At 41.8% G+C, this 15,204-nt stretch overlaps 1 protein-coding gene across 8 annotated transcripts in view; it reads right to left on the bottom strand.

Moving 5' to 3' along the window:
- Positions 1-267: 267 nt before the first annotated feature.
- The window catches only part of tnk2b (tyrosine kinase, non-receptor, 2b), a 107,650-nt gene continuing 92,713 nt past the window's right edge, over positions 268-15,204 (bottom strand). For 6 of the 8 annotated variants that reach the window (XM_034215455.1, XM_034215462.1, XM_034215456.1 and 3 more), the window contains 6 exons: positions 14,779-14,823; positions 14,010-14,449; positions 12,762-13,907; positions 8,769-8,864; positions 3,852-3,982; positions 268-2,928 (listed from right to left, as the gene is read on the bottom strand). In XM_034215455.1, coding sequence (XP_034071346.1) covers positions 2,922-2,928; positions 3,852-3,982; positions 8,769-8,864; positions 12,762-13,907; positions 14,010-14,449; positions 14,779-14,823 — 1,865 coding nt within the window. In that variant the 3' untranslated portion in view covers positions 268-2,921. The remainder of the gene's footprint in view (positions 2,929-3,851; positions 3,983-8,768; positions 8,865-12,761; positions 13,908-14,009; positions 14,450-14,778; positions 14,824-15,204) is intronic. The other 2 variants (XM_034215461.1, XM_034215463.1) reach the window with 1 other exon arrangement.

Here is a 15,204-nt window from a genome sequence, read left to right as displayed (position 1 = left end):
AACCAAACGCATGGTTTACGTCACGTCCGGTAAAATGGCGCCGCCCACAGTGTTGATGTTATTTCGGTAATGAATCAGTTTAAAATCACTGATAATGTCATCGGATTAAAAAAAGAAGAAGAAAGACTGGCAGAGACTGGTCTGTTTTATCGGATGATAATTATTTAAAAATGAGTGTCATGAGCATACCATTCCTTTAAGCATTTCAATTCATGGTAACAAAGATAATTAAGTCTGGAAAAAGTCAAAGAAACTGAAGAGAAGGAGTAAAAAATAATTCATTCTTTAATAAAAAATACATTTATAACTTCGGCAGCATGAACTTCTCTTGAACATTTCCATCAACCCAGGAAGACAGGAACAATGAAAACCAACTGTACAGTAGGCATTGTAAAAATAAAACATATTCAGGGAAGCAAATACATACAAATGAGGAAGAAATGGCAGGTTGGATTGAAGGAAAAACAGCGACAATAAGAATGACTTTTTCTAACGTCAGAGTGTCAACAACACAACAGGAAATGTTGCTCTGGGTCGATCATAACACCACAAGGTTCTCTTCAGTCCTTCAGAACAACTACAGCAGCTGGGTACAAAACAAACAACATGGAGGGACTGTGGAGGCCTCATCAAGCCGTCCTCCTCACACACTGGTTAACAAGCAGCTTCACCACATCAGAGGGGGGATTGGCACAAATTGCGTCTTGATCAGACAAACTTCCTAATATATGGAGGAAAACTGAAACATTTACTACTGGAAAAGGTGTTTACTGTGCATTCATTCAATAGGGTTAGGGCAACCAGTGTAAACATTTTTGAGATCTGTATGAAATCAGAATTCAGAGAAAAAAGTCAGGATTTTGAGATTAAAGTCAGAATTCCGACTATCTTCGGATTTCTCTTTTACTTTGAGTCAGATCTATAAAAGACTCCATCTGGCGCTGATCCTCTTCTGTAATTACCTACATTTTATTGGACAATGGGATCGATAAAGTACATGGAGACAGAGATGAAAGTATTGATGGATGGACTGTAGAGCAGCCTTATTGCACACGGGAGAACACAGGAGGTTGTCATCCAAAATCAGTCCTGTGCATTCTTTAGAAATATACACACATTTTATTTTCCTAGTATTCCACACCAACTGTTGTGGTTTCTTTATTGGAGTATCTGCCCAATCACATCGGGCTCAGACCTGTTATACTGGGGTTGAAGGGGCTATTTGTAGCAAAGCATCTTTTTGAATAGGTGTGCATAGAGGGTTCTTTTTTATAGCACCGAAGAATCATCTCTGTCAAAAATAGAACGCCAACAAAGTAACCTTTTTGACATTCGTTTGAAACATTTATTTTTAGAAGTCACAGCAGTGCCTTTTTATTTCCCTTCCTTCTTAGAGTCCAACAGACTGAATCTGGAGTGAAATGAAGCCGGTCATGCCTGACAGTTTTTTTATGTTCATCGCCGAGGGCAGTGCTGTGACAATACCCAGTGAGAAAATGTAGGGTCACGTCCAGCAGCCAGCTGACACGTCCTCCCAGTTTTAAAATGATTACCCCCCCCAAAGCCGCTGACCGAAATATCACAGTTGTGGTTTTGAAGTGATGATTATGAGACAGGATCTGTGCCTGGGAGTAGATTTCACGTATGTGGCTGTTATTAGCTGCCAACCCAGTGTGCAGAGACCCAGCTGGATGGAGCTGTCAGCTGATGTGCAGGAGTTATGTTCAGTGCTTAGAGGGGCGGAGAGATTGTCTGAGGTGTAGTTCCCACTGCCTGCTCTTTTTATTTATTTACAGCCACATGTGGCAACAGCCATAGATCAGTGTTTAGCTCAAGGAGAGATTTAAATAATTCAGAAAATGACCTTCCCAGTTATGGGTCCTCTCTTGTCTCTGAGCATTGTGTTCGAAATATATTAAAATAAAATATCAATATTTTGTAAATTAACACAAATGTATCTTCATTAGGTTTGTACCCTTATATATATTAGACCGTTTTGTGGGTCTTTAAATATGTGAATGTAACCACTTCCCTTATTTTCTATTTAGATGTATTCTTATGATCTACGTTGTAACTGGGATGGTTTTACTTTTGTCTCTTAGAGATGTCAATACTTCATGTATTCTTACAAAAGTACTGAGGATATGAACTTCATTTTTTACTTTAACGAAGTCTGAATGTTTCTTTTGCAGCAGCATTTTGTCTTTCAGTCGAATTTTCATATCCACAGTAGTTTTTATTACTGTAAACTATCGATAATATGTCCTGTAGTATAATACCTGTACAGCCCTTTAAGTATTAACTTTGTCTTTTTCGTCCATTACTTGGCAGTGGCACTTTCTGGATACAGTATACAGTGTTTGGGTTATATTCTGACACTGTTCCCTAAATGAGAAACCAGTTCTTGGCATATTTTGACAATAAAATGACCTTATGACAAAGTAAGGATCTTTTCTTAGAAGTGCCGCTGTGTATATTGTGCTCTTTAACTCGTTGTGGCCTTTTCAGAATCGCTTAAAACTGGCTATTAACGAAATTAAAAAAGAAAAAAGTCTGCAGTCGGTCAGCAGGGAGAGGATCTGACACAGTAGCACCCAGCATCTGTGACTCTGTCATGATGGCATATTTCAGGCTGATCAAATGAAATCCAACTCACAAGTGTCTTTTTTTGTCTTTGAAAGTCAAAGTCTTCTTTTTTTACCCCCAGGATAAATTCCTTTGTCCATGTTAGGTATGAACGGAGCCTTCATAAAGACTTTTCTCTGCTAGTTCAGTACAAATGTGCTTGATCAAATATCAGTCTGCTGATTGGAGGTGGTCAGAAGTGTTAATGGGAAGGCTTCAGGAGCAGATTCACCTCCACTGATGATGTTTTTCTAAGGATGCAGTTCCAATCTGAGCTCAGCAGCTTGAGATTCCTGTCACCGTCTGCAAATATAAAGAAGATTTAGATAAGATTGAGGAAATTGTGAGATGATATGATATATTCCTCCTAATTTCACTTGAATGATATTTGCATTGTCTTCCCGGGAGGCTTTGAATGTGAGATGCATATTAAATTATTCAAACGCTAAGAAATATGTTCCCAATGTATATATCATTTCTATTGAAAAAGTTCAACAAAGCAGAGAAGTTTCTCGGTCTAGCTGCCAGATATGATTGTTAGCATCATAACAAGCATACCATCATTGCATCATACTGTTACAAAACTTTTTCACTTAACTTGCAGTAGTTAGTAGATTCTCAAGCAAGGAAGCAGATTTTAAAATAAAAAGTCATAACTGATACAAGGACATTTCCGGAAAGGACGTCTAAACATGTGGTCAACGAGCATTCACTCCACAATGACACAGATTTCCTCTCTGGACGGAGCATTAAATGATGGTGATATGTGAAGTGACAACGCCAAAGAGTTTACAAAGCTTGATGGATGGACAGTAATGTGTGTCCGTTATTTAAGAGTTAAGCTAAGGCTGTACCGGATAGTTCAAAGCGTCATCCATAATGACATTATTATAACATTCAGACTCTGCTCTGCTTTTGTATGCCTCCGAGCTGACCAGAGCAGTGGCTGGAGGCTTTATGATTTCCCGTCAGTCCCATTGTCATGAACACAATTATCTTAGGAACGCAGTGATGGAATTTCTTCAAACATTTTGTGAAATGGCAAAATAGGTTTTTTTCACGTTTTTGTGACATACAAAATGTGACAATTGCTTCTCTAAGACTTTGGGGGATTTTTTTCGTTTGGCAAAGAAGACTTTCTGTACAGCACTAAGGACAGCCGAGCAACAGTTGAAATTGAAAGTCATGACCCCCAGTTCAGCTAACAAAGCTCCAGAATAAAGTACCTTAGTCTTGTTGTGGATCCATAGTTATCTAACATGTGAGTGCTGGCCACCTCCAGGTTCCAGTCACACATCTCCAGCAGCTCACGACACTCTGACCTGTTCCTCAGACCCAAACAGAACAACTGCTCCACCTACAGAGACACGGAGAACAAACCAAGATGAACACCATTGTATGAAGAACCAGCAGTGGGGTGAAAGAGCAGTACTGTCTTAGGAAACACTCCCGCAGTGGGATTACAGCACCAGTAAGCACATTTGGACATTATTTTTAATCTTAGGTTAGCTAAACCTACTGTTCAAACACACACTTCTGTTACTTTACCGCCACTATTAAGAAGCACTCAAGTGTTCCCTTTTGCCCACTGCCATCCAAACACATCTTCCATCCTGCCACTGTGGCCCCAAGCGCATCTGAGAGGAGGCTGAATGCTTCTGTAGACACATCAGTGACTCTTTATGTTGTATTTATAGCCGGCTCTTTGGAGCAGCAATGACATGATTTCCCCTTAAGGTTCAACACAGTTGCACTAATCTTAACTTTAGATGAACCAAGAAAGCAAAAATGACAATAAGAAACTTTGAATGACCACAGAGAGGGACTCTGAGATGCAGTGGATCTCAGAACAGCAATGGTCACCCCTGAGGACTTAGCTACTTTATCAGTAATTGCACTGCTGCAAAATAAGCATCCACTTTCATTTTGATGGACTCAAACTATGAGATGCTGAGGTACTTTCTTTGTATAAAGTGTTGTTTTGCCACCTCAGTTTGCCTTTCTTGTGCAGTGGCGTACTTTTGATATAACAAAGTTACACTAATATTAGTTTTATTGCTCTTGACATTGCATCTAATCATTTATTCCATGCCTTGAATGTTAATTATTACAGGGTTGCCAACTTTGGGTACCTGGCTGGAGTGAGATTTTGATATCATGGGTTTAATCACACATATGCGCACGAAATTACTGCTATCGTGTCAGTAGCGGGACCTTAGCATATATATATATAGGATATACACAATATATACAAATACACAATATTGGACACAGACTATAAAGGGCACACAGTTTCCTTCACTAATGAAAGTCAAACACATGTTTGTTTCCACTGTTTTATTGTGTGCCTGTCGCGATAAGCAATTCATTGATTTATCGGCTCCGGAGTATTTTTGTTGGGTAATCTATGGTAGGGCTAACCCATACAGTGGTGGGGCTCAAGTCAGTATTTGCAATGTAATTACATACACGCTATATCGCCCCCTTGACAGTGAAACGCCACGCGTGAGGTTTAGATTATTTCCCTGTCTCAATCCAAATTGAACTGTATGAAATAAAAAGGAACATTTGTCTTGTAGTAAATAAAAAGGGCGACCTGGAGCCAATCCTGCTATTTTTCCACAGGTGAAAGAGTTGACCTGCTGAAAACCCAACCCCTGCACACATTCTGGTACTCTCTTGAGAAGAAAAATAAATAAATCTATTACTACACATTTAAAAAAATGAATGCCATTTTAGTTTTGTGTTACTTTGTTCTGAAAGCTGAACCTGCTGCTCCTCACAGAGAGAAGAGGGAAGAGGCTGTGTGAATTACTTTACATTTTGGATAAGGGTGGATAGCCCCCATTGTTCTGTGTGTCAAAATGAAAGAAAGCCCACACACCTACCAATCATCAAACCGTATCGATGTATATAGAGATGTACTACAGCAAAAGTATTCTCCGTCGGGACTTCCTGCAACAACACCTCGCCGTTATCTTGATTCTGATTGGCCAGAAGACATTATCAAAGTTGTTCTATTGAGAAGACGATCACTACGTGACAAAAGTTTTCAAAACCGTTTCTAGTCTTCGGTATTCTTGTTTTGGCGTGAGAATAGTTTTGGCAGCGTGAGAGCGTGAGATTGAGAGTGAAAGCGTGTGTCACACGCCAGATGCGTGAGAGTTGGCAACCCTGATTATTATAAGGTACTTCAATACTATGGACCAAAGAAAACTTACAAAAAACAGTAAAAGATGATCAGATGTAGGCCTATCCTTTGAATCTCCAAATACTTGGTAAAATAGAGAGAAGCTGTCATTAACATTAAATAACAAACATCTACAAAATGTCAGGGATTACAAATCAAAGATCTAGTTATTTTGGTTCTTCCTAAAGAAATGCATCCGGAGATAGTGTTTTCAAGACAGATCTTTCAAATAATTTAAGCTAGCTAACTTCATTAGCGTTAGCTGGACAGCAAAACAGCTTTAGCTACTGTTACATTAGTTTAAACAGTGATACTACAGCGAATATAAGTGAACTTTAAATACCATTAGCTAGCTAACTTTTGTAGTTTTAGCTCGACAGCTAAACAGCTTTAGAAGTGTTACATTAGTTAACACAGTGATACTACAGCGGATATAAGTGACATTTAAATACCATTAGCTAGCTAACTTTTGTACTTTTAGCTAAACTGCTTTAGCTACTGTTTAATTAGTTTAAACAGTGATACTGCAGCAGATACAAGTGAACTTTTAAATACCATTAGCTAGCTAACCTTTGTACTTTTAGCTCAACAGATAAACTGCTTTAGCTACTATTACATTAGTTTAGAAAGTGATAATAAAGCAGATATAAGTGAACCGTCAAATACTGTTAGCTTTAGCTTCCTTGCAAGCTGAAAAGGCTTTGGCTTGTTAGAAATTAAAATCAATGTTTTGATGGTATATATGTAGTTTAAACATACCGTCAGTTAAATGCTGTTTTATACTGAAAAACCAGAAAATTATTGTGCACAACCAGTTGTTAAGCTTTTATTCTGAAAATCCTTCATCTCCGGTTAGCAGTTAGCATGTGGCTAGTTTACCATTTTATTACATTTGACATTACATTGCATTTAGCTGACGCTTTTATCCAAAGCGACTTACAATAAGTACATTCGACCAGGAAGACACAACCTTGAAGAAAACAGAATCATATAAGTACATCAGGTTTCATAGAGCCAAACATTTCAAGTGCTACTCAACTGGCTTTAGGTAAGCCAGTCCTTTATTAGTATAAAAGTGCTTCGTTAATAGTTCTAACGCTCGAAGTGGAGTCGAAAGAGATGAGTTTTCAGTTTGCGCCGGAAGATGTGCAAGCTATCTGCCGTCCTGATGTCAATGGGGAGCTCATTCCACCATCTTGGAGCCAGGACAGCAAACCCACGTGTTTTCGCCGATGGGAACTTGGGTCCCCCTCGCAGCGAGGGCGCAACGAGTCGTTTGGCTGATGCAGAGCGTAGTGCACGCGCTGGGGTGTACGGTTTAACCATGTCCTGGATGTAGGAAGGGCCAGATCCATTCGCAGCATGGTAAGCAAGTACCAGTGTCTTGAAGTGGATTCTAGCAGTTACCGGAAGCCAGTGAAGGGAGCGGAGGAGCGGAGTGGTGTGGGAGATTTAGGAAGGTTGAAGACCAGACGAGCCGCTGCATTCTGGATGAGTTGCAGAGGTCGGATGGCACATGCAGGTAGACCAGCCAGGAGGGAGTTGCAGTAGTCTAGGCGTGAGATGACGAGAGCCTGGACCAAAACCTGAGTCGCTTTCTGAGTCAGCTGGGGACGTATCTTCCTGATGTTGTAAAGCGTGTATCTGCAGCAACGGGTTGTAGCAGCGATGTTTGCAGTGAAGGACAGGTTGTTATCTAGGGTCACACCCAGATTCCTTGCAGTTTGAGTCGGGGAAACAACTGAGGTGCCGATGTTGATTGTTAGGTCAAGAGTGGGACAATCTTTTCCCGGGAGGAAGAGCAGCTCAGTCTTGTCAAGGTTGAGCTTGAGGTGGTGAGCAGACATCCACTGAGAGATGTCAGCTAGACAAGCAGAGATGCGTGCAACGACCTGGGTCTCTGAGCGGGGAAAGGACAGAATTAATTGGGTGTCATCAGCGTAGCAGTGGTAAGAAAAACCATGCGGGCTAATGACTGATCTGAGCGAGTTTGTGTACAGGGAGAAGAGGAGGGGACCAAGAACAGAGCCCTGAGGGACCCCTGTAGTTAATTGACAAGGGTCGGACTCAGACCCTCTCCAAGTAACCCTGCAGGTACGGTCTTTCAGGTATGAGGTGAGGAGGGAAAGTGCAGAGCCTGAAACTCCAAGTTTCAACCTTTGTACTTTTAGCTCAACAGATAAACTTTCTTATAGAGGTGAATTCAGTAGCGAAATGACATGGAGTGATGCACACCGAAACCTACTGATTTTAACACTGCAACTATTGACGTATTATTATTGCTGAATATTAAATGAAGGTACAGTTTATTTGAATACAGTTATTGTTTACAGACGTGGGTAAGATGTGACAACATCCGGAATGACCAGAAACCAAACCAGCCGTGAAGTATTTTCTGTATTTTTTTAGAATATTGACTACAACGTTTAGAATGTGTTAAAGGAAAAGTGATGAAAGACAATATGAGGAGAAGAAGAGTGTTTAAGTATATATTGAATGTACAATGTCTGAATCCTCTGTTTAACGTAACAACGGACATTAAGATGTGGAGGGCCGACCCGCAGGGAGGAGCCAGCAGAGGATATATAACAGCAGCACCTGAGCGGTTCGGCCTCTCTTTTTCCTTCGCTCACCAGAGAGCCAGAACACAGCTGTTTTTCTGAATGAACAATGTTCTGCTTGTAAACATACCCGCGCCTTTATTTTTAATTAAAGTACCAATTTGAAAACATCTCAGAGACTCCATTTAGTCTCCATTTAAAGCTTCTCTCCTGGACGCGAGAATAACCAACACTGTTAACACTTAGTCTTTAAAAAGAATCAGTGTTTTCAGTTAAGCTAGCTATAGTATCAAAACTACAGAAGCCCAGTATGAACAGCAGATGTAGGAAGGATTTTAGTGACCTGCATAGTGCATTAAGAATGTTCATACTCTGCTATTGAATGCCCTCACCTTGAGATAATGCACAGCTTTCTGGACATTCCAGTTGTGGTTCTGGAGGGCGGCTTGGCACTCCTCTATCGTGACACCGTGAACTGCATCCTGCACCTGAATCACACAACGTCAACAGTGTAAGCAACATCCATACACTCATACACACTCCCCTCGCTCTGATTTATAATTTCTTCATCACTTGATGGAAATTGTAACATTCATGACCGGGTCTTATTGTTGAGATCCATTTATTTACAGTTACAAATCTGGCATAGGAACACATACATGGTCTTGCTTCAGTACATGGACGACTCCACAACATAAATATCCTTCTTTTGTATTTTTGTTTTCCTTACTCTTGCTGTTATCTTTATGTAAGATTGACAGGGTTCACCCTGGTCGTCAGTACTAAGGCCCAGAATGAATATTATGGTTCCAATAATGTATTTTATTTCCCAGGGAGGCAGCTGTGATGATTTGAGTCCCGGAATGACCTTATTGTATCCCATAAACTGTAACCTCCCCTGTCGAGATATGACAGGCAGGAGGCAGAAAGTCCTCGAGCGGTTTAATAAGTTGAAACAGTTGGCCTTTCTAACTTTTTGAGAATAATGCGATTTGTTGAAGGTTTTCTTTGTGCAAATGTTAAATTAATGCCCAGCAAGCACGTAGCTGGACTTCATCCATATTCAAGATCTCAGAGAGTGTCTCTTCAAATACATCCCAGAGGGCCTAAACACAATATTGTTTTTCTTAAAAATATGCTTTCTTGTTGCCTTCATTAGGAATGTACCCAAGCGCATTTGTTTACTTTAAGCTTCACCTGAAGGGATGACAAGATCCACTGGCAGATTGATGAGGCTTTTTCAACAATACCCCATTTGTTCATGATGTTCTCCTGATTATGTTATCTAAAGCAGTGGTTCTCAACTGGTCAGGCCTCGGGACCCAAGTAAAAAACTTGGTCAATACATCGCGACCCAACATTTTGAAGCACTGAAATCTATTCAACAAAAAATCGTGCTGTAATATATACACTTTTCAGCATACAATATTATTAAAAGTGAAGTACAGTGCATATATCCCTTATATCCCTTCACAGAACTAAAGTATGCTTTTTAAAAAGGTTTAATGAGATGATGGAATCAAAGCTGAACTATAAAAAAAGGCACACATGCTGAAAACCCAACCCCAGAAGGGGGGTCTGGGGGGATTTCCCCCCAGGAGATTTTTAGAAATACTAACAAACTATGCATTCTGATACACTCTGAGAAGAAAATAAATAAATCTATTACTACCCGACATATTAATAATATTTTATGCCATTGTTTGTTTTTTACTTTGTTCTGACATCTTGCTGCGAGAAGAGTAAAGAGGAGATAGTCTGTGTGACTTACTTTAAATTGTGGGTAAGGGTAGATAGTAGGGGTGTAACGGTTCACAAACATTTCGGTTCGGTACGTACCTCGGTTTTTTGGTCACGGTTCGGTTCGGTACGTTTTCGGTACAGCAGAATTTTTTTTCACAAAACAAAACATATATATATATTTTATTATTATTAAACTGTGAATAATGTATTCACTCAAATAAATACAACATATAATAAAATAAACATTAAGGTGCAGCATTTCGATGAACTGAAATAATCTGTATTTGAACTTTACTGTAGGCTACTAGTACTCACAAAACATAAACTATTAGTTTTGGGTTTTTTATTTTTTATTAAACTGTGAATCTTCACTCAAAAAAATACAAAATAAAATAAACATTAAGGTGCAGCTTTTCGATGAACTGAAATAATCTGTATTTAAACTGTACTGTACTAGTTCCTAAGCAGCCAGTTTGACATTAGGACTTGCTTGTCATTGTATTTTCATGTTTTTTTAAAGAAAGATGAACTTGTCCACATTGCTTGCCGAAAGGGCAGATCTGCTGGCACTAACAACGTCTCCTGCTGTGGAGAACACCCTCTCTAGGGACAGAGGTAGCAGATACAGCCAGGTAGCGCTTTGCTAACATGGCAACATAAGGATATTGGCGTTTGTAATAGCTTTGGCTCGGTCTGATCTTTCTGCGCGTGGTGGAGGCTTACATGCTAGTGGGAGTTGGGTTTGCACTTCAGTCTTTTTTCTTTTGGTATCGGTGATATTCACGTTCGGGTGATGCCTTTTCAAGAGTGTGCAAGTTTGGTGTATTGCCAGCCGCGTAACCAATTTTAGTTGAACAATGCCGACAAACAGCTTTGGTTCGGTCCACCTGTCTTTGTCCGTCATCCTTGTACGTAACTGCGAAACCAAAATGTTCCCAAACCGGAGACTTCAATGATGCTGGAGGATTTTCGAGCTCAACTTTATCTGCGTTCGCCATTCATTTTCGACAGTTCCTCAAATTACTGACTACATTTGAACGCATCCCTCTGACCAGCTCTCATAGTATGCCTCTCGTCCAATGAAATGACTTGCTCGCTCTATGACGCGTTGAACCCAATGTGAGCAAATTACTCTGAATGCTGCGACGCAGCACCTGAGATTACTTCCAAAAAGTTGTTCACGTTCTCAATTTTTTACGTTTAACATTATATTCGTTCGGTACACTTCGGTACACACCTGTACCGAACCGAAGGGCCCGTACCGAATAATTTCGGTACGGGTACGTGTACCGTTACACCCCTAGTAGATAGCTCCCATTGTTCTGTGACCTGTCAATCATCAGACCGGGGGTCATATTTCATTATGTGTTCATTTCTATCTGAAGTTGTACCCATGGATGTATAAAGAATAGTTCTACCACTAAGTTATTCTCCGTGGGGACTTCCAGCAACAATCTTGATTCTGATTGGCCAGAAGACTCGAAAAAACATCAGCAAAGATATTTTATTGAGAAGATGATCACTATGTGACAGAAGTTTTCAAAACCGTTTATGGTCCCCGGTACTTCCAGTCCAACGCCGACTGCATGCACAGCGTTAATATTATTATTATTATTATTACAGCGTTAGAAAATCGGGCCTTCAAAATAAAAGTTTGAAATTTTCTTTTTTTCTTCACTCGAAACGGGAAAACAATTTTTCTCAAACTTTTTGACCCATCAGTTGAGAACCACTGATCTAAAGTGAATGCAGAGTTCATTTCTACTTCTGGCATTGAACTTCTCTGCAGTACAGAGTATATTCGACCCCACATCCACAGGGCATCTATCTCACTATCCACTACCAAGTGACAAGTGCTTGATCGATGAACAGCCTCTGGTGTTCGCAGTGATTCTGACTCCAGTTCAATTAGTGTCAGCATCAATTGGCCGGCAAAAAGAAACCGATCAAACTTGTTACTTGGTTTCTAAATTCAATTCACAGCTAAGATTGATATGGCCTTTTTCCTCAAAGAACACCAGCATCAGAAGCTAACGATTTTTGTGCCCTTTTCATTGTGATGGGACTTAAAGTTATTTTTTTGTACTTTAATAAGTAAAAAGCTCATTTAAAAAGAGAAAGCAATCAAAGTGTCATTAAAGGGGATTTAAGGTCAACCTTTTAATGTGGATAAACTATCTATCATGAGGCAGAAAGTGACTGAGCTGAGCACTTTAATTAGTGAAGCAATAAATAACCATTAATTATGTTTTCCAAATGAGAGGTTTCAAAAGACATCCAAATATCTCTAATCTCACTTTTAGGTTTTTAAAAAACACATCCAAAGACACTTTTTAGGGGGAAAATGTATAGCACTAACCATTACATAACATAAGACAACATTACAAGGGACACAATGAGCTTGAATAAAGAGTGTGATCATATGGAATTTTAAATATGTGTGTTTTTGGTTCTTGGGTGGTTGTCTACATATTTATTTTTAATTACCGAAGGGATCCAATCACCTATTATGTTTTTGAATATATATTTCTTTAGGTTTTTTCTGTTGAATGTGGAGTTGTCATTTCATCATGCTGTTGTGTCCTATATGTGTATCCTTTGCCCTTACTAAATTAAAAACATTTATTTATGTCTGACCTTACCATTTTGACCCTGTCGGCTGAGTTCCCTCCTCCGTCTGTCCTGATACAGGAAGCCGTGGGGACCACCGCTGCTGTCAGCCCCTCTGTACACACGCGAGGGAGACTGACTGATGTCTTCATCCCTGACCGGGAGCCCCCCAGACTGCTGTTGTTGTTGGAGGAGAAATTAGTCTTCAGCTCGCCTGGCAGGACAAGCCCCTGTCCCTGGCTGCTGACCACCATTGGTCTCACAGTGGCTGTGTTAGTCTGTCGTACATGTCTCTCCTCCACGCCGCTGGCAGGCAAGCTCTCCGCCTCCCTGAAGAAGCGGTCGTAGCGGTCGAGGTACGGGGGCCTCTCTGGTAGAAGGTAATAGTGTGTATTGCTGACTTTACGTCCGTCACGCACTATGGGGAGGATACAGGGGCCCTTGCTGGCATCCTTCCCCTGCGCCTGGATCACTTTGGGTGCAGCATATTTAGGATCCGAGGCGAAGCTGTGAGTGGTGGGCATGAGTTTACCTGGAGAGGAGGAGAGGTAGGAGCCGTATGTGTGTGCAGAGGAGGAGGATATGGGAGCTGGCATGGTGGTGGGGCTCGCAGAGTAGATTCTCTGCTGAGGGGAGCCCACCACCAGGCCCATGGGGCTGGGGGTCCTTGAGCCCGGCTGGGACAAAGGGTCCCTGGGAGGAATCTGAGGAGGGCGCTCCTGGGTGGAGCGTAAAACCTCCTCAGTGGTGTCAGCCGGCGTCGGTGACAGGGAGAGATCACGTGACCAGCGAGGAGAGGTGTAGTCGCCCCTCTTAATGGGGCGAGGGGGAATGGGGACACGTGGGGGGATCTGGGGTCTGTCCTTGTTGGAGGAAGGGATACTCTGCTGGTGTCCCTCCTGGGTCCACAACGGCAAGTTTGAGCGCGTAGTGCTTCCTGTCGGGACGTTCAGCCTCCTCATGCACTCCTGCTGGAGCTCTTGGAAGATCTCTGCTGACTGCGAGAAGGAGGAGGACAGGACCTGGCTCTGCCCGCTGGGGAGGAAGAGGTTGTCCTCAAAGCCTGATCTGTCCGGACCCCTGGAGGCAAGACCCTCACCATCCACCTGCTGACTCTCATCTGGGTCACCGCTCTGCTCCTCCTCCTGCTGCTGCTCCGAGCTGTTGATGGAGCTCACCTTAGGGGAGAAAGAATATTTAAAACGTTCTTTACAGATTAGAACCGGAGATAAACCATTTTTTGCATAATGTAAAATGTGCTGCGTCACCCCCTACCGTACCTCCATATCGTCTTCGTCTTGGGCTACATCGTCATATGCCGGGGGTGGAGGTAAGGGCCGGGCATCCCAGTCCACTACAGGTGTAGGGTGAAGGGGGCGAGGCAAGGACTTAGACGGACTCTGAGGCGGCGTTCGGTCCAGGAGGTTCTCTGCTCCCAAAAGTAGCTTCGCCAGTGAAGGAATCTGGATTTCAACCACAGGTGAGGGGGAGGGCGAGGGTGTGGGCGGGGGGAACTCTTCCCCAAAGTCAATGAGCGACACCTCGCTGTTCGGGGTGTGGCCTGAGCCTGAAGTCCGGCCGCCCCCCTGTTTGGAAGCGGAGACCCACGCAGCGGGTTTCAGTTTTAAGCCTTTGATGGAACCGGTTTTCCGAAGCGATAATCTCTTTAGTCCTGCTGAAGTCAGATCCTCTTCATCGTTTACTGCATCGTAGCAAGGCTCTGGAGACAGGAACACACAATACGTTAGTTTAGTTGCTGAGAAAATGTAGAAAGTGATAAAATCCCGAAACGGCACAAAACACAAGACACACTCCACTCCAAAAAAGTTTCCAGGTTGAAAGTTAGTCATATTGTGCACACTGCACACCAGTTAGAGGGGAAACAGAGGCGGGAAGATGATGGTAAGAAGGGAAATAAAAGTAGCTGACGGAAGCACTGCAAAAACAGGCACAAATACATATGGGATGTACCTTTGAGGAGTGGAGCAAGGAGGGAACAGAGAGGGCAGGAGCAATGGGTGAGGAGCTGCTGAGAGAAACCAGACTTACTCTTGAGTATCACGGCTGGCTGGGGAGGGCGGAGGGGAGGGTCCTCTGGAAGAATAAAAGCGAATAGCGCCGCCGTGAAGGAGAAATAAAAGAAAAAAGAAGCAGCAAAGATAGAAAGGTTAGAAAATAAAGCAGGAAGCAAATGTCAGATTGGATGTGAAAGTTTGCCAGCAAGTGTTAAGAAAAATGAAAAGCAAGCTGGGGCTATTTTCCAAAGACAAAAATGGAGCCGCAATGTTTTAATGAGGAATCTGATCATTGTATGAAAGGGACAATGAGCAGCGACCTGGTCATTATAGAGAAAAGGGGATTGTCTAAATTGACCAATCAGAATCGAGTACCAACTGCGCAGTGGAATAATGATAAACAATATAGGTATTAGCACCAGACAACAATGAAATGTATCTGAAATAATTGTGTCTTCAT

The sequence above is a fragment of the Gymnodraco acuticeps genome, unplaced genomic scaffold (genome assembly GCF_902827175.1).
Source record: "Gymnodraco acuticeps unplaced genomic scaffold, fGymAcu1.1, whole genome shotgun sequence".
Classification (NCBI taxonomy): Eukaryota; Metazoa; Chordata; class Actinopteri; order Perciformes; family Bathydraconidae; genus Gymnodraco; species Gymnodraco acuticeps.
Note: the sequence above shows the minus strand (reverse complement) of the source record. Positions and strands in the feature narration are given on the sequence as shown.